The sequence below is a fragment of the Pongo pygmaeus genome, chromosome 20 (assembly GCF_028885625.2).
Source record: "Pongo pygmaeus isolate AG05252 chromosome 20, NHGRI_mPonPyg2-v2.0_pri, whole genome shotgun sequence".
Classification (NCBI taxonomy): Eukaryota; Metazoa; Chordata; class Mammalia; order Primates; family Hominidae; genus Pongo; species Pongo pygmaeus.
The window spans coordinates 55,730,733-55,749,171 of NC_072393.2; the positions used below are offsets into that span (position 1 = coordinate 55,730,733).

At 54.9% G+C, this 18,439-nt stretch overlaps 1 protein-coding gene across 1 annotated transcript in view; it reads left to right on the forward strand.

Moving 5' to 3' along the window:
* PRR12 (proline rich 12) overlaps nt 1-18,439 on the forward strand; it is a 35,024-nt gene that overhangs the window by 3,486 nt on the left and 13,099 nt on the right. Inside the window, exons 4-6 of the mRNA XM_054462089.2 lie at nt 22-3,338; nt 4,599-5,265; nt 7,016-7,443. Of these exons, the coding sequence (XP_054318064.2) occupies nt 22-3,338; nt 4,599-5,265; nt 7,016-7,443 (4,412 nt within the window). The remainder of the gene's footprint in view (nt 1-21; nt 3,339-4,598; nt 5,266-7,015; nt 7,444-18,439) is intronic.

Sequence of the window (18,439 nt, forward strand, 5' to 3'; positions counted from 1 at the left end):
CGCGGTCTTCCTCATCTCCAGCCATGCACACGCCAGGCCCCACGGAGCTCTTCATCTCAGGCGCCCTGCCGGGTTCCAGCACCTTTCCGTCCTCATCTGCCCTGTCGGCTTACCAACACCCGGCTTCCTTCGGCAGCCGCCCCTTCCCAGTGCCCTCGTCCCTCAGCCTCCAGGACCCCCCATTCAGCCCTCCAGCTAACGGGCTCCTGTCCCCTCATGACGTGCTACACCTGAAGCCCTCGCAGGCACCCACGGTGCCCTCTTCACTGGGCTTCGAGCGCCTGGCAGGGGGCGGTGTCTTAGGGCCAGCTGGTCTCGGTCCAGCCCAGACCCCCCCTTACCGCCCTGGCCCCCCAGACCCACCACCACCTCCTCGCCACCTCCCAACTCAGTTCAACCTGCTGGCTTCCTCTTCCGCTGCCGCTGCCGCTGCCGAGCAGTCCTCCCCACAGCTCTATAACTTCTCGGGTGCTGCCCCGGGCCCACCACCGCCTGAGCGGGCCCTGCCCCGCCAGGACACGGTCATCAAGCACTACCAGCGACCAGCCAGTGCCCAGCCCCCACCACCCCCGCCACCAGCCCATGCCCTCCAGCACTACCTGAGCTGTGGAGGCAGCTACCCCTCCATGGGCCACCGGGCCAACCTGGCCTGCAGCCCCCTGGGTGGTGGGGAGCCCTCCCCGGGTGCTGGGGAGCCTAGCAAGGCTGGTCCCAGCGGAGCCACAGCGGGGGCATCTGGCCGGGCCACGGGCCCTGAGGCAGCAGGGGGCGGTGGGGCTGGGGGTGGTGGCGGAGGTTACCGCCCCATCATTCAGTCGCCTGGGTACAAGACGGGCAAAGGTGGTTATGGAACAGCTGCCGGGGGTGCCACCAGGCCCCCCCCACCCCGTTCGACCACTACCCCCAAATGTCAGAGCCTGGGTGGGCCAGCAGCCGCCTATGCCACTGGGAAGGCCTCTGGGGCTGGAGGGGCAGGGGGCCAGGCTTATTCCCCCGGTCAGCCTCAAGGGCTTCTGGGACCCCAGGCCTACGGGCAAGGGTTTGGAGGGGGGCAGGCACAGGACTTGAGCAAAGCCCCCAGCTACTCAGGGGGACCCCCACAACCCCCCAGCGGCCCCCCTCCTCCTGGCCTGGCCACATGTCAGAGCTACTCCCCGGACCAGCTGCAGGGGCAGCTGTATGGGGTGCAGGGCGAGCCATACCCAGGGCCAGCCGCCCACTCCCAGGGGCTGCCCACAGCCAGCCCCTCGCTCAGCTACAGTACCGGCCATTCCCCAGCGCTCTCGGGCCATGGGGGTGGCTGGGGACCCAGCTCCCTGGGAGGTGGCGGTGAGGCCAGCCCATCTCACATCATTCGTCCGCTCCAGTCACCGCCTGCCGCTGGCCGCCCACCTGGAGTCGGCTCTCCAGGAGCCCCTGGCAAATACCTGAGCTCAGTCTTGGCCTCAGCGCCTTTCCTGGCACCTCCGGGAGCTGGCAGCTATGCAGCCGGAGCAGGTGGCTACAAGGGCAAGGGGGATGGCTCAGAGCTGCTGGCGGGCCCAGGTGGGCCTCCCGCGGAGCGCACAGAGGATGAGGAGTTCCTTATCCAGCACCTCTTGCAGGCGCCCAGCCCTCCTCGGACCTCAGGGGCGGACGGCTTGGTGGGCGAGGACGGGGCAGCAGATGCCTCTAAGGGACTTGGGGGGAGTGGCGGGGCCGGGGGACCGCCGGGTACACCCTACGAGTTGGCCAAGGAAGACCCCCAGAGGTACCACCTGCAGAGTGTCATCCGCACCAGTGCCAGCCTGGATGAGGGTGCCACTGCGGCACTGGAGCTGGGCCTGGGGAGGCTGAAGGAGAAGAAGAAAGGGCCAGAGCGGGGTGGCGAGACCCCCGAGGGGCTGGCCACCTCTGTTGTCCACTATGGGGCAGGCGCCAAGGAGCTGGGGGCCTTCTTGCAAAAGAGCCCTCCACCCCCACCTCCCACGGCCCAGTCCACCCAGCCCACTCCCCATGGCCTCCTTCTGGAGGCCGGGGGCCCTGACCTCCCACTGGTGCTGCCTCCACCTCCCCCCCAGCTGCTCCCCTCGGTCCTCAGCCATGCCCCCAGTCCCTCTCCCAGCGCCTCCAAAGTCGGCGTCCACCTCCTTGAGCCAGCCACCCGCGATGGGGCACCCCAGCCGCCTCCACCGCCACCCCCGCCTCCACCACCCATGCCCCTACAGCTCGAGGCCCACCTCCGCAGCCATGGCCTGGAGCCCGCGGCCCCCAGCCCCCGCCTGCGACCCGAGGAGAGCCTGGATCCGCCAGGCGCCATGCAGGAATTGCTCGGGGCTCTGGAGCCGCTGCCCCCGGCGCCTGGGGACACCGGTGTAGGCCCGCCAAACTCGGAGGGCAAGGATCCCGCAGGCGCCTACCGCAGCCCCAGCCCGCAAGGCACCAAGGCGCCGCGCTTCGTGCCGCTCACCTCCATCTGCTTCCCTGACTCCTTGCTCCAAGACGAGGAGCGCAGCTTCTTCCCCACCATGGAGGAGATGTTCGGTGGAGGGGCCGCGGACGACTATGGCAAGGCCGGGCCACCTGAGGACGAGGGGGACCCCAAGGCGGGTGCTGGGCCACCCTCCGGCCCCCCTGCCTATGATCCCTATGGGCCCTACTGTCCTGGCCGGGCGTCGGGAGCCGGGCCCGAGACACCAGGCCTGGGCCTGGACCCCAACAAGCCGCCTGAACTGCCCTCCACGGTCAACGCCGAGCCGCTGGGCCTGATCCAGAGCGGTCCCCACCAGGCGGCGCCACCACCCCCGCCTCCGCCACCACCGCCTCCCGCACCGGCCTCCGAGCCCAAGGGTGGCCTCACCTCGCCCATCTTCTGCTCTACCAAGCCAAAGAAGCTGCTCAAGACGTCCTCCTTCCACCTGCTGCGGCGCCGCGACCCACCCTTCCAGACCCCCAAGAAGCTGTACGCCCAGGAGTACGAGTTCGAGGCGGACGAGGACAAGGCCGATGTGCCCGCCGACATCCGCCTCAACCCCCGGCGCTTGCCTGACCTGGTCTCCAGCTGCCGCTCCCGCCCGGCCCTCTCGCCACTGGGGGACATCGACTTCTGCCCACCCAACCCGGGACCCGATGGCCCCCGGCGCCGTGGCCGCAAGCCCACAAAGGCGAAGCGTGATGGGCCACCCCGGCCACGGGGGAGGCCCCGGATCCGCCCGCTGGAGGTCCCCACCACTGCGGGGCCCGCCTCGGCCTCCACGCCCGCTGATGGCGCCAAGAAACCCCGGGGCCGGGGCCGAGGCCGGGGTCGAAAGGCTGAGGAGGCAGGGGGCACCCGGTTGGAGCCCCTGAAGCCACTTAAGGTGAGGGGGATGGGGTCTTGTAGGGGATAGGGGAGGAGGGGCTGTGCCCGATGTTGAGTCTTTTTTTTTTTTTTTTTTTTTGAGATGGAGTCTCGCTCTGTCACCCAGGCTGGAGTAGTGCAGTGGCGTGATCTCGGCTCACTGCAAGCTCCACCTCCTGGGCTCACGCCATTCTCCTGCCTCAGCCTCCCGAGTAGCTGGGACTACAGGCGCCCACCACCACACCCGGCTAATTTTTTGTATTTTTAGTAGAGACGGAGTTTCACCGTATTAGTCAGGATGGTCTCGATCTCCTGGCCTCGTGATCCAGCCGCCTCGGCCTCCCAAAGTGCTGGGATTACAGACGTGAGCCATCACGCCTGGCCTCCCGATGTTTGAGTCTTAAAGGACGGGTTTATGGCCGCACCTTGGCATTTTTGGGGCAGGGGGATAATAAGGTTTACATTCCTAAAATCTGTGAGGAAGTTAGCCTGACGAATTTCCCACTGACAGAAAGACCTAAGAATTGAAATTCTGAATCTAGGCTGGGCAGGGTGGTTCATGCCTGTAATCCCAGCACTTTGGGAGACTGAGGCGGGAGGATCTCTTGAACCCAGATGTTCGAGACCATCCTGGTCAGTGTAGTGAGACCCTGGTCTCTATTAAAAACAAAAAAATTTAGCCAGGTGTGGCTGCGTATACCTATAGTCCCAGCTACTCAAGAAGCTGAGGTGGGAAGATCTCTTGAGTCTAGGAGTTCAAGGCTGCAGTGAGCTATGATTGCATCACTGCACTGTGGCCTGGACCATAGAGTGAGACCCTGTCTCAAGAGATAAAGGAAATTCTGGGTTTAGGGAGAGAGGCAGGAGGTTGGAGCTTATGCTGATATGAAACTCCTGACCTCAAGTGATCCGCCTGCCTCAGCCTCCCGAGGTGCTGAGATTATAGGCGCGAGCCACCTCACCCGGTCTGCTTGCTTTTAGTTTCTGTATCCCAAAGGATAGGCATTCAGGGATCCTACATTCCTGGGTCTCATGGGAAGCGGGTCTAGGGACCTGAACTGGGCTGTAAATGAAGAGCTCAGTGAGTTTAAGTTCCTGGTCTTCTGAGAGAGGAACTCCAGTCTTGTCCTCCTAGAATCTAAGACAAGGGGTCTGCAGGTTTGAATTCTATAAATTCACAGGCTGAGCACCTGTAAATTTGGATTTTTGGGGGCCGAGGGAGGATGGGACTGGGGGCCCAGACTACCGGGCCCTCACGGCCCGCCACTCCCATGTCTAGATCAAGCTGTCTGTGCCCAAGGCTGGCGAGGGTCTGGGAACCTCATCAGGTGATGCCATATCAGGCACTGACCACAACAGCCTGGACTCCAGCCTGACTCGGGAGAAGATCGAGGCCAAGATTAAGGAGGTGGAGGAGAAGCAGCCGGAGATGAAGTCGGGTTTCATGGCCTCCTTCTTGGACTTCCTCAAGTCAGGCAAGCGCCACCCACCACTCTACCAGGCGGGCCTGACGCCTCCGCTCAGCCCTCCCAAGAGTGTGCCACCCTCTGTGCCAGCCCGAGGCCTGCAGCCCCAGCCCCCTGCCACCCCTGCTGTGCCACATCCCCCACCTTCCGGAGCCTTTGGGCTTGGGGGTGCCCTGGAGGCTGCGGAGAGTGAGGGGCTGGGGCTCGGCTGCCCTTCACCCTGCAAGCGGCTGGATGAGGAGCTGAAGCGGAACCTCGAGACGCTGCCCTCCTTCTCCTCGGACGAGGAAGATTCTGTCGCCAAGAACCGAGATCTGCAGGAGAGCATCTCCTCTGCCATCTCTGCCCTCGATGACCCACCCCTTGCTGGGCCAAAGGACACTTCCACCCCAGATGGGCCGCCCTTGGCCCCCGCGGCTGCAGTTCCAGGGCCACCCCCTCTTCCGGGGCTACCCAGTGCCAACAGCAATGGCACTCCCGGTGAGCTCTGGGAAGGTGGTCTGGGAGTAAAGTAGAGCTTAAAGGTTATTATGGTCACTAGATAACAGTTGTGCAGGTTACTCACTGTTTTAAGAGACACCATTCACGTAGATGGTGTAAGCTTGCGTGTTTATGAAGGGACTTTCCTGATTACACAAGCATTTTGAGGAAGGTGTATCTTTTTCTAATTCACCCAGAGGTGCTAAGTGGACTAGGAGGGGCCCCAGGGCAGACACTGGAGAATGCAGGGAGACAGGGCAGGTGATAAGTTACAGGGACAGGACGGGCTACTCAGGTTCTGAATGGTGGGAGGTATGGGGACTGAGGAGGGCTCTGAGTCAGCCGTGTGTGAAGGTACAGAAAGATGTCTGGGGGCAGAGAAAGACTTGGGGAGGCTGATGGTCTTGGGGGTGGGCGTCGGAAGGGAAGGCTAGGGGCATAGGAAGGGTTTAGGTTGTGCTCTGGTTTTGGACACAGTTTAAGGGGTGTAATGGCAGAAACAGAGGCATTGGGAAATGTGGGAGCTTATAGGAGGGCAGAGAGGGGTCTTAGGAAATGGAGAGGGCTTTTGGGGGGTATAGAAAGGTAGGGAATGGGGAGTGGGGAGGTGAGAAGAAGGGATGAGGCCAAAGCTGCCAGGGTCATTGCAGGAGAGAAGAGCCAGGCTGAGAGAGCCTTTGAAGGGCTTGGAAGGGTCACGGCCAAGGATACAAGGATGGAGAAGCAGCAGTTTTATGGATCAGGAGAGTTTTCAGGGAGTTAGAGGGGAGTGTTCAAAAAAAAAGAAAAAAACCATGACAGGCTGAGCATGGTGGACCACACCTGTAATCCTAGCACACTTTGGGATGCTGAGGCAGGAGGATCGCTTGAGTCCAGGAGGTTGAGGCTGCAGTGAGCCATGATCGAGCCACTGTACTCCAGCCTGGGTGACAGAGCAAGACCCTGTCTTAAACAAAAAACCCCAAAAACAAAACAAAAAGACCCTATGAGGTTCTTTTTTTTTTTTTTTTTTTCTTCTTGAGACAGAGTCTCGCTCTGTCACCCAGGCTGGAGTGTGGAGTGCAGTGGTGCGATCTTGGCTCACCGCAACCTCTGCCTTCCAGGTTCAAGTGATTCTCCTGCCTCAGCCTCCCGAGTAGCTGGGACTACAGGCGCGCACCACCATGCTAATTTTTGTATTTTTAGTAGAGACGGGGTTTCACCATGTTGGCCAGACTGGTCTCGAACTCCTGACCTCAAGTGATCCGCCCACCTCGGCCTCCCAAAGTGCTGGGATTACAGGCGTGAGCCACCATTCCTGTCCTCTGTGAGGTTCTTAAAAAGCCTGAAGAAGGGAGCTGGCAGACGGGAGAGGTTAGCAGTCTGCACACTGGTGAGCAGGCCAAGGAAAGGACAAAGATGGTCCTGGAGGGAGGAAGAGGAGGTGAGGAAGTAGAGTTAGGGAGGTGATGATTTAGGAGTTGGGAGGGTCATTCAGGAAGAGGAGTTAAGAACCAGACAAGGGCTTTAAGACCACAAAGAGACATTCCAGGACTGAGAAGGGGATTAGGGATAGGAGACAGGTCTCCTTTGCAGCCACAGGAGCCAGAGTAGGTCTCTGGAGAGACTCTTGATAGGGTAGAAGGGACACTGGGAGCTGAGTGGTAGTTACAGAGGGGCTTTTGGTACAGAAAGCGGTGTTTAAAGGACAAGAGGAAAGGTGCCAGGAGTGATGAATAACATCCAGGCCTGATGTCCCTGTCTCCCCCAGAGCCCCCGCTGCTGGAGGAGAAACCCCCACCCACTCCACCTCCTGCCCCGACTCCTCAGCCTCAGCCTCCGCCACCCCCTCCTCCGCCACAGCCAGCCCTGCCCTCGCCACCCCCGCTGGTGGCCCCCACGCCCAGCTCACCACCACCACCGCCGCTGCCGCCGCCACCTCCACCAGCCATGCCCTCGCCTCCACCACCACCCCCACCAGCCGCTGCCCCACTGGCTGCTCCTCCCGAGGAGCCCGCCGCCCCGTCCCCCGAAGACCCCGAGCTGCCGGACACCCGGCCCCTGCATCTAGCCAAAAAGCAGGAGACGGCGGCCGTGTGTGGGGAGACGGACGAGGAGGCCGGCGAGAGTGGCGGGGAGGGCATCTTCCGGGAACGGGACGAGTTTGTCATCCGTGCCGAGGACATCCCTTCCCTCAAGGTGAGTCCCAGCCTTCAGAAACTGGGCCTGATGGGTTTGGTCACCTGTTTGTTGAGTGCCTGCAGGATGACAGGCCTGCGTTGAGACCTGCAGATCCAGTCATGGCCAGGCTGCCCTGGAATTCACAGTCCTATGGGGCTGATAGAGGTGTCGAGGACCTGCGGGCCTCAGAGGTGTTATTTGCGTTTGTGTCTGTACACGCATTACCTGTATATAAGGTAAAGCGATTGTTAACGCATATGTGTCTATACGTGCGTTAGCTGTATATAAGGTAAACCGCTTGTTAATGTTTATGCGGATACCCTGCTGTGGGTGGTAGAGGACCAGTACTGTACAAGCAGATGAGGCTCTGGCCCTAGGGAGCCTCTAGTCTAATGGAATGAGCCAGAGAGGTGGGCTGCTTTGCCATTTATGGCACAATGGTGGAAATGTGTCATCGACATAGACTACCTGCAGATACACATTTACGTAACCTGTAAATGTAATCATGAATTGGGCCGGACGCGGCAGCTTACACCTGTAATGTCAGCACTTGGGGAGTTTGAGACCAGCCTAGGCAACGTATTGAAACCTTTTCTCTCAAACAAACAAAAAAAGTGAATCATTTAGGAATGGTTGTTGTGTGTCAGGCCATATCTTTTTTTTTTTTTTTTTTTTGAGATGGAGTTTCGCTCTTGTTGCCCAGGCTGGAGTGCGATGGCGCAATCTCGGCTCACTGCAACCTCCGCCTCCCAGGTTCAAGCGATTCTCTTGACTTGGCCTCCCAAGTATCTGGGACTACAGGCGCATGCCACCACACCCGGCTGATTTTTGTGTTTTTAGTAGAAATGGGGTTTCACTGTGTTGGCCAGGCTGGTCTGGAACTCCTGACCTCAGGTGACCCACCTGCCTTGGCCTCCCAAAGTGCTGGGATTACAGGTGTGAGCCACTGAGCCTGGCTGGCCATATCTTCAATATTTACCTTAAATACTTAAATACATAAATGCAGACCAACAGCCTGTTCACTGCTTCCAGTTTGTCTACTGCAGGAGCTGGAAAACTATGGCCCCTAGGCCAAATCCATCCCACTGCTTGTTTTTGCAAATAAAGTTTTATTGGCACACAACCATGCCCATTCATTTACATGTTGTCTATAGCTGTTTTTCCCATATGGCAGAGAGCTGGGTAGTTAGCTGTCCCTCAATGGCAAAACATATTTCTGGCTCATGATGAATAAAGTTTGCTGGCCTCTACTGTACTGGGTTCACTGGACAAATAGAGTTGGATCAGAGGATTAATGTGCAAGACACTTGACAGGGGTAGGTGTTACCAGGTGCCCATGGAGTGCTCTGCACAGGGCATGCGGCTGATCAGGTGCTCAGGAGGTCAGCCCATTCTCACCCTGATGGTGGCATGGAAGCTAAGGCAGTTCTCCATGTCAATCATTGTCATTGATTGTACTGATTATGATACAGGGTTATTGTTTGGCCCTTCATGTACAGTGTGACATTTCATTTAATCTTGGCGGGGCATGGTGGTTCACGCCTGTAATCCGAGCACTTTGGGAGGCCAAGGCAGGTGGATCACTGGAGGTCAGGAGTTTGAGACCAGCCTGGCCAACATGGCAAAACCCCGTCTTTACTAAAAATACAAAAAATTAGCTGGGCGTGGTGGGGCGCACCTGTGACCCCATCTACTCGGGAGGCTGAGGAAGGAGGATCACTTGAACTCTGGGGTGGAGCGGGGAGGTTGCAGTGAGCTGAGATTGTGCCACTGCACTCCAACCTGGGCGCCAGAGCAAGACTCCATCTCGATAAAATAATAATAATAATTTAGTCCTGGATGTTGTTTTAATTTAATCTTGGATGTAACATGGAGAAATTGTGGGAAGAATTAATTATAAGGATAACAACTATTATTACACTTTTTTCTTTTCTTTCTTTTTTTTTGAGACGGAGTCTTGTTCTGTCGCCCAGGCTGGAGTGCAGTGACGCAATCTCGGCTTACTGCAACCTCTGCTGCCCAGGTTCAAGCGATTCTCCTGCTTCAGCCTCCTGAGTAGCTGGGATTACCGGCAAGTGCCACCACACCTGGCTAATTTTTGTATTTTCAGTAGAGAAGGGGTTTCAGCATCTTGGCCAGGCTGCTCTTTAACTCCTTACCTTGTGATTCACCCATCTCTGCCTCCCAAAATGCTGGGATTACAGGCATGAGCCACCGCGCCCGGCCTTACACTTTCTTCTTAAGTGTGTTTTTTGAGGCAAACTCAAATGTATTTTTTCCTATGTTATTTCAATATATTTCATTGTGGGAAAAGTAAATAATAGAGCAGGCCGGGAGTGGTGGCTCACGCCTGTGATCCCAGAACTTTGAGAGACTGAGGTGAGAGGCTCACTTGAGGCCAGGAGTTTGAGACCAGCTAGGCAAATAGCAAGACCTCACATCTACCAAAAACAAAGGAGTGAGACTGTCTCAAAAAAAAAAAAAAAGGATATTGACATCGTAGGCCGGGTGCGGTAGCTCACGCCTGTAATTGGAGCACTTTGGGAGGCCAAGGCGGGCAGATCACCTGAGGTCAGGAGTTCAAGACCAGCCTGGCCAACATGATGAAACCCCATCTCTACTAAAAATACAACAATTAGCCGGGCGTGGTGGCAGGCACCTGTAGTCCCAGCTACTCAGGAGGCTGAGGCAGGAGAATCGCTTGAACCTGGGAGGCGGAAGTTGCAGAGAGCCAAGATCACGCCACTGCACTCCAGCCTGGGCTATAAGAGCGAAACTCTGTCTCAAAAAAATAAAGAAAAAAAGAATATTGACATTGTTAAATGACCATCAGCACCATCCATCTCCAAGTTTTATCTTTTTATATAAAAATAAACTTCATTATAGAGACTACTAGTAGCGTTTTACAGGGATGGAAACTGAGGCTCACACAGGTAAAAAGTCCTTCCGACTGCGGATTACTATGCCCGTTTTTTCTGAGACAGGGTCTCCCTCTGTTGTCCAGGCTGGAATGCAGTGACGTGATCTCGGCTCACTGCAACTTCCACCTCCCTGGTTCAAGCAATTCTTATAACTCAGCCTCTCGAGTAGCTGGGACTACAGAGGACCCCACCATGGTTGGCTAATTTTTTTATTTTTAGTAGAGATGGGGTTTCACCATGTTGGCCAGGCTGGTCTCAAACTCCTGACCTCGGGTGATCCGCCCGCCTCGGCCTCCCAAAGTGCTGGTATTACAGGAATGAGCCACTGTGCCTGGTCTATTATCCTCATTTCATAGGGAAAGAAACCAAGGCACAGAGAGATAAAGTAGCCTTCCCAGGCTTTTGTAGCTTGGGATCCACACCCAGCCCTGCTGGCCCTAGGAGTCCGTATTCTTTTTTTTTTTTTGAGATAGTGTTTCGCCCTTGTTGCCCAGGCTGGAGTGCAATGGTGCAATCTCAGCTCACTGCAACCTCTGCCTCCCGGGTTCAAGTGATTCTCCTGCCTCAGCCTCCCGAGTAGCTGGGATTACAGGCATGTGCCACCACGCCTGGCTAATTTTGTATTTTTAGTAGAGATGGGATTTCTCCATGTTGGCCAGGCTGCTCTCGAACTCCTGACCTCAGGTGATCTGCCCGCCTCAGCCTCCCAAAGCGCTGGGATTATAGGCATGAGCCACTGCGCCGGGCCAGGAACCCATATTCTTATCCCCGACTCAGCCATGCACCATGTATGTTCTAGTCAAGCGCAGCTGAGCCAGCACTGGGTCAAATGAACAGGGCCCTGGGGCAGGGACCTTGACCATCCCCATTTTACAGATGGGGAAATTCACATTCAGAGAAAGGAAGTCAGTCGGCTGGCCAGTGCCAACCTGGGATTGGAGCCAGGGCCACCTGACACCACCTCCCAGCTGGCACGGGGCAGGGGAAGGGGCCAGGCGAGGACTCAGATGCTTAAAATACAACTTGAGTGTGCATTATAATGGGGGACAAAGCCCTACGCCTTTGCCAAATGTACAGACCTTGGGGACTCATTTGTGGGTCTGGAGATGGGGCAGGCTGCTGGCATAGTTAAGAGCCCAGCTTTGGTTTAACCTGACTGACTCAAATCTCTGCCACTTATTATTATTATTTTTTTGTTTTTTTGAGACAGGGCCTCACTCTGTCACCCAGGCTGGTATACAGTGGCATGATCATGGCTCACTGAGGCCTCAAACTCCTGGGCTCAAACGATCCTCCCACCTCAGCCTCCCAAGTAACTAGGACTACAAGCATACAACGCCATGCCTGGCAAATTTTTTTATTCCTTAAGTAGAGACTCACTCTGTTGTCCTGGCTGGTCTTGAACTCTTGGGCTCAGGCAACCCTCCCGTCTCAGCCTCCAAAAGTGCTGAGATTGCCAGTGTGAGCCACTGTGTCTCAGTGTGTCTCTCAGGGTGGAGTGCAGTGGCTCAATCTTGGCTCACTGCAACCGTCGCCTCCCGGATTCAAGCGATTCTCCTGCCTCAGCCTCCTGAGTAGCTGGGATTACAGGCGCGTGCCACCACGTCAGGCTAATTTTTGTATTTTTAGGGGTTTCACTATGTTGGTCAGGCTGGTCTCGAACTCCTGACTTCGTGATTTGCCCCCCCCCCCCCCGGCCTCCCAAAGTGCTGGGATTACAGGCATGAGCCACTGTGCCCAGCCCATTTTTTTCTTTTATACCATCTCTTTTTTTTTTTTTTTTTGAGACGGAGTCTCGCTCTGTCTCCTAGGCTGGAGTGCAGTGGCACAATCTTGGCTCACTGCAACCTCCACCTCCCGGGTTCAAGTGATTCTCCTGCCTCACCCTCCTGAGTAGCTGGGATTACAGGCACCCGCCACCATGCCTGGCTAATTTTTGTATTTTTAGTAGAGATGGGGTTTCACCATATTGGTCAGGCTGGTAGAAACCGCTCTTAAAGCCCCTACAAAAACAAGCCATAGACCATTGTTTATTCCAGAAAAACAGCAATCCAATATAAATATCACCTGAGCCATATATGTGATTTTAAATGTTTTCATTCCTGCATTTATAAAGATAAAAAAGACAGGTGAAATTAGCCATAGATGGCCAAAGTGCTGTAATCTCAGCACTTTGGGAGGACGAGGCAGGATTGCTTGAGCCCAGGAGTCGCAGACCAGGCTGGGCAACATTGTGAGCCCCTGCCTTTAAAAAAAAAAAAAAAGAAAGAAATTAGCCATAGGAATGCATTTTATTTAGCCTAACATATTGAAAGTATTATTTCGGCTACATGCGGTGGCTCACACCTGTAATCCCAGCAGTTTGGGATGTTGAGGTGGGAGGATCACTTGAGCCCAGAGGTCGAGGCTGCAGTGAGCTATGATTGCGCCACTGCACTCCAGCCTGGGCAACAGAGTGAGCCTCTGTCATGTGCGTGTGCACACACATACACAGAGTTTCAACTTGTAATTAATAAAAACTATTAATGATGTTTTTGCGAGGTGTGGTGGATCATGCCTGTAATCCCAGCACTTTGGGAGTCCAAGGTGGGTGGATTGCTTGAGGTCAGGAGTTCAAGACCAGCTTGGGCAACATGGCAAAACCCCCCCTCTACAAAAAAAAAAAAAAAAAAGAAAAATGAGCCAGATATAGTGGCATGTGCTTGTTGTCCCAGCTACTTGAGAGGCTCAGGTAGGAGAATAGCTTCAGCCTGGGAGGTGGAGGTTGCAGTGAGCCGAGATCGTACCACTGCACTCCAATTTGGGTGACAGAGCGAGACCCTGTCTCAAAAAAAAAAAAAAAAAAGAAAAGCTGTTGGCCAAGCGTGGTGGCTCACGCATGTAATCGCAGCACTTTGGGAAGCTAAAGCGGGTGAGTCACCTGAGGTCCGGAGTTCAAGACCAGCCTAGTCAACATACTGAAACGCCATCTCTACTAAAAATACAAAAATTAGCCAGGCGTGGTAGTGGGCACCTGTAATCCCAGCTACTCAGGAGGCTGAGGCAGGAGAATCACTTGAACCTGGGAGGCGGCGGTTGCAGTGAGCTAAGATGGTTCCATTGCACTCCAGTCTGGGCAACAAGCGTGAAACTCAGGCTCAAAAAGAGTAAAAGAAAAACTGTTAATGATGTTTTAATATTATTAAATGGGATATTACTAAAATGAAAAGTTAAGAGGTTTTACATTCTTTTTTGCATACCAAGACTTCAAAATCCTGTGAATACTTTGTATTCGTTGAATACATCCATTGGACCAGCCACATTTTAAGTGCTCTAGCCGACATGTCACCCCAGGTACTGTGGCTCAAGCCTGCAATCCCAGCACTTCGGGAGGCTGAAGCCTGCAGATCACTTGAGCCCAGGAGTTTGAGACCACCAGCCTGGGCAACATAGTGAGACCCTGTCTCTACACAAAATTCTTTTTTTTATTTTTATTTTGGATTTTATTTTTTGAGATGGAGTCTCGCTCTGTCACCAGGCTGGAGTGCAATGGCGCGATCTCTGCTCACTCACTGCACCTCCACCTCCCGGGTTCAAGCGATTCTTCTCCTTAGCCTCCCGAGTAGCTGGGACTCCTGCTTCAGCCTCCCGAATAGCACGGACTACAGGCAAGCGCCACCACACCCAGCTAATTTGTGTATTTTTAGTAGAGACGGGGTTTCACCATGTTGGCCAGGGTGGTCTCGATCTCTTGACCTCGTGATCTGCCCGCCTTAGCCTCCCAAAGTACTGGGATTACAGGCGTGAGCCACCACACCCAGCTTCTACACAAAATTCAAAAAAACTTAACCAGACATGGTGGTGCCTGCCTGTAGTCCCGGCTACTGGAGAGGCTGACGTGGGAGAATCACCTGAGCCCAGGAAGTTGAGGTTGTAGTGAGCCATGATTACACCACTGCACTCCAGCCTGGGTGACAGAGAATGTGACCCTATCTCAAAAACAAACAAAAAAAACCAAATCAATCTCAAAAGCTCAAGAACCACTTGTGGGAACGAGCTGCCGAATTGACAGGGCCAGGCTAGCCCATTCTCCTTCCCCATCTGTAAACCAGGACTGTTGTTGCGGTTGTCGTAAGGGTTGGGCAGCGTGTATACTCCAAGCATGTAAGAGTTCACTGGGTGGAGACTGGGCACAGTGGCTCCTGCCTGGAATCCCAGCACTTTGGGAGGCTGAGGTGGGTGGATTGCTTGTGCTCAGGAGTTCAACACCAGCCTGGTCAACATGGCGAAATCCTGTCTACTAAAAATACAAAAAATGAGCCAGGTGTGGTGGCACATGCCTATATTCCCAGCTACCCTAGAGGCTGATTACTGGAGTTTGAGAGGCCAAGGCTGCAGTGAGCCAAGATTGCTTGATTGCACTCCCACCTGGGCAACTGGAGTGAGACCCTGTCTCAAAGAAGAAAAAGTTGGCTGGGCATGGTGGTTCGCATCTGTAATCCCAGCACTTTCGCAGGTCAAGGTGGGTGGATCACTTGAAGTCAGGAGGTTAAGATCAGCCTGGACAACATGGTGCAATCCCATCCCTACTAAGAATACAAAAATTAGCCAGACGTGATGGCGGGTCCCTGTAATCCCAGCTACTCAGGAGACTGAGGCAGGGAAATCACTTGAATTCAGGAGGTGAAGGTTTCAGTGAGCCAAGATCGCGCCGCTGCACTCCAACCTGGGCCACAGAGTGAGACTCTGTCTCAAAAACAAAAAAAAAAATTCACTGGGTGGAGAAGAGTATAGTGTTGGGGTTGTCCAGGCAGAGGAAACAGCTGTGCAAAGGCCCTGTGGTGAGGGAAAGCACGCTGTGTTTGAGGTGTGCAGGGACGCAAGGTGTTGAGTGGCTGGACAGTGAATGCTGTTGGACTTGGGTGCAGGGGTGAGTTCCAGGGGTGCCGATGAAGACATTAGGCTCTGCGCTGTTTAGAGCCCCTGGCCAGTAGGGAAGTGACTGGGGATTTGTTCAAGCCTGGATAGTACTCTGTCCACAGCCTCTGTCCTGGGACTGACTCCCCTGTTAATGGGACACTGCAGTTTTCTTTTTCTTTCTTTTTTTTTGTTTTTTTGTTTTTTTGTTTTTGAGACGAAGTCTCGCTCGTGTCCCCCAGGCTGGAGTGCAATGGCGCGATCTCGGCTCACTGCACCTTCTGCCTCCCGGGTCCAAGCGATTCTCCTGCCTCAGCCTCCCGAGTAGCTGGGATTACAGGCGCCCGCCACCACACCTGGCTAATTTTTGTATTTTTAGTAGAGACAAGGTTTCACCATGTTGGCCAGGCTGGTCTCGAACTCCCGACCTCAGGTGATCCGCCTGCCTCGGCCTCCCAAAGTGCTGGGATTACAGACGTGAGCCACCCTGCGCCCAGCCTGGGACCCTGCAGTTTTCTCATTAATATCGAGTCTGAGTGTCTGTAGCTCAGTGGCTTACATCCCCACTGCTTACCCCACACGTCTTAGCTTGTCGCAGTTCAGATTCTCAGAAGAAAATCTGATTGGTTCTGCTCAGCCTACAGGGCCAAGATGAGGTCAATGGCTGGGTGCAGTGGCCCACGCCTGTAATCCCAACACATTGAGGCATGAGGTGTGGGAGGTTCACACGAACCTGGGAGTTGGGCATGCCATGGTAAAACCCTGTTTCTGTTTTTTTTTTTGAGATGGAGTCTGTCTCTGTCGCCCAGGCTGGAGTACTGTGGCTGGATCTCAGCTCACCTCAAGCTCCGCCTCCAGGTTCACGCCATTCTCCTGCCTCAGCCTCCCAAGTAGCTGGGACCACAGGCGCCCGCCACCACGTCCGGCTAATTTTTTGTGTATTTTTACTAGAGACGGAGTTTCACCGTGTTAGCCAGGATGATCTCAATCTCCTGACCTCGTGATCCGCCCGCCTTGGCCTCCCAAAGTGCTGGGGTTACAGGCGTGAGCCACCGCGCCCGGCCTTTTTTTTTTGAGACGGAGGTTCACCCTGTCGCCCAGGTGGGAGTGCAGTGGCGCAATCTCGGCTCGCTGCAACCTCTGCCTCCCAGGTTCAAGTGATTGTTCCACCTCAGCCTCCCGAATAGCTGGGACTACAGGCATGCGCCATCATGCCCGGCTAATTTTTGTATTTTTGTAGAGACCATGTTGGCCAGGCTGGTCTTGAACTACTGACCTCAGGTGATCCACCTGCCTCGGACTTCCAAAGCATTGGGATTACAGGCGTGAGCCACGGCACCTGGCCATGAAACCCCATTTCTACAAAAAATACAAAAATTATCCAGAAGTGGTGGCGCCTACCTGTAGTCCCAGCTACTTGGTGGGTAGGTGGCTGAGGCAGGAGGATCACTTGAGCCTAGGAGCTTACTTGGTCACATGACCAAGGAGTTACTATGGTCACATGACCATAAGTAAGCTATGGTCATGGTTGTGCCACTGCACTCCAGCCTGGGTAACCGAGTGAGAGGGTCTCACAAAAACAAAAAACAAAACAAAAAAGGCCAGGCACAGTGGCTCACGCCTGTAATCCTGGCACTTCGGGAGGCTGAGGCAGGTGGATCACCTGAGGTCAGCGGTTTGAGACCAGCCTTGCCAACTTGGTGAAACCCCGCCTCTACTAAAACTACAAAAGATTAGCTGGCCCTAGTGGCAGGTACCTGTAATCCCAGCTACTTGGGAGGCTGAGGCAGGACAATCGCTTGAACCCAGGAGGCAGAGATTTCAGTGAGCTGAAATCACATCACTGTACTCCACCCTGGGCGAAACTCTATCTAAAAAAAAAAAAAAAAAAAAAAACAGGCCAGGCACAGTGGTTCACCCCTGTAATCCCAGCACTTTGGGAGGCCGAGGCGGGCGGATCATGAGGTCAAGAGATCGAGACCATCCTGGCCAACATGGTGAAACGCCATCTCCACTAAAAATACAAAAATTAGCTGAGCGTGGTGGCGTGCGCCTCTAGTCCCAGCTACTCGGGAGGCTGAGGCAGGAAATCGCTTGAACTCAGGAGATGGAGGTTGCAGTGGGCCGAGATCGCGCCCCTGCACTCCAGCCTGGTGACAGAGCAAGACTCTGTCTCAAAAAAAAAAAAAAAAAAGCCTGCTGGTGAGCTCCCCAGGTCAAGTCTCCAATCAGCTGTGGGTTTGGAACCTTTAGTAGGAGGCTGTGGGCCAGGCCATTTTTCTAGTAATCGGCAGTTGGCATGGTCAGTGATATGAGTGACATGACGAGAGGCAGGATGGGTGGGGCTTGGGGATTGACTGGCCGTGTTTGGGGAACCGGCAAGGCTGAAGTCAGGGTGAGGCCTGATGACTGGGTGTGGGGTGGGGATGCTGGGAGGAATAGTGGTTTGAGGGAAGGTACCAAGCCCAGTGAGAATGTGCTGGCCAGAGAGTCTGACCCCAGCTACAGTGTCAGCAGCTTCCTCAGAGGTGGCCAACACAGGGAGTGGGAGGAAGCAGAGGTAGGGGTGGTCTCCCTGGGCTGACAAGATGTACCAATGGCTTCCTCAAGCTGCTGCTTTTTCTTTTTGGGACAGGGTCTTCCTCTGTTGCCCAGGCCAGAGTGCCTCAGCTCACAGATCACGCCACTGCACTCTAGCCTGGGTGACTGAGGCTCCATCTCAAAAAAAAAAAAAAAAGAGAAATCTGAGGCCCCTCCTCTAGGCTTCTATAGTTTCCAGGGAATTGGCATTAGGACATTTATGACTTGTACTATTATTTCTTGTGTCCATATTTGGCGCCTCTGCTGCCCTTTTAGTCCTGAAGGTCACATGCTCAGTGTGACTCACGTCCATCAGTTGCCATCGCCCAGCTGGGGCATACACAAACTGCAGGGTGGTGGCGGTTGGTGTTCAGGTGTTTGTGGGGCAGGGAGAGCAGAGATAGGGAGCCTTCCCGTTGCTCTGTCTTCCCTGCTGTGGACATGCTGATGAAATGGTCTCAGGTAACCTCACCTGCCTGTTCTTGGCACAGGCCACAAACTCACCCTGTTTTGTTTATTTGCTTGTCTGTCTCATTAGCTCTGTTATTACCTCTGTGAAAAGGCTTTTTCAGTGTCTTAGACCCCTCAGGCTGCTGTACCAGAATACCATAGACTGG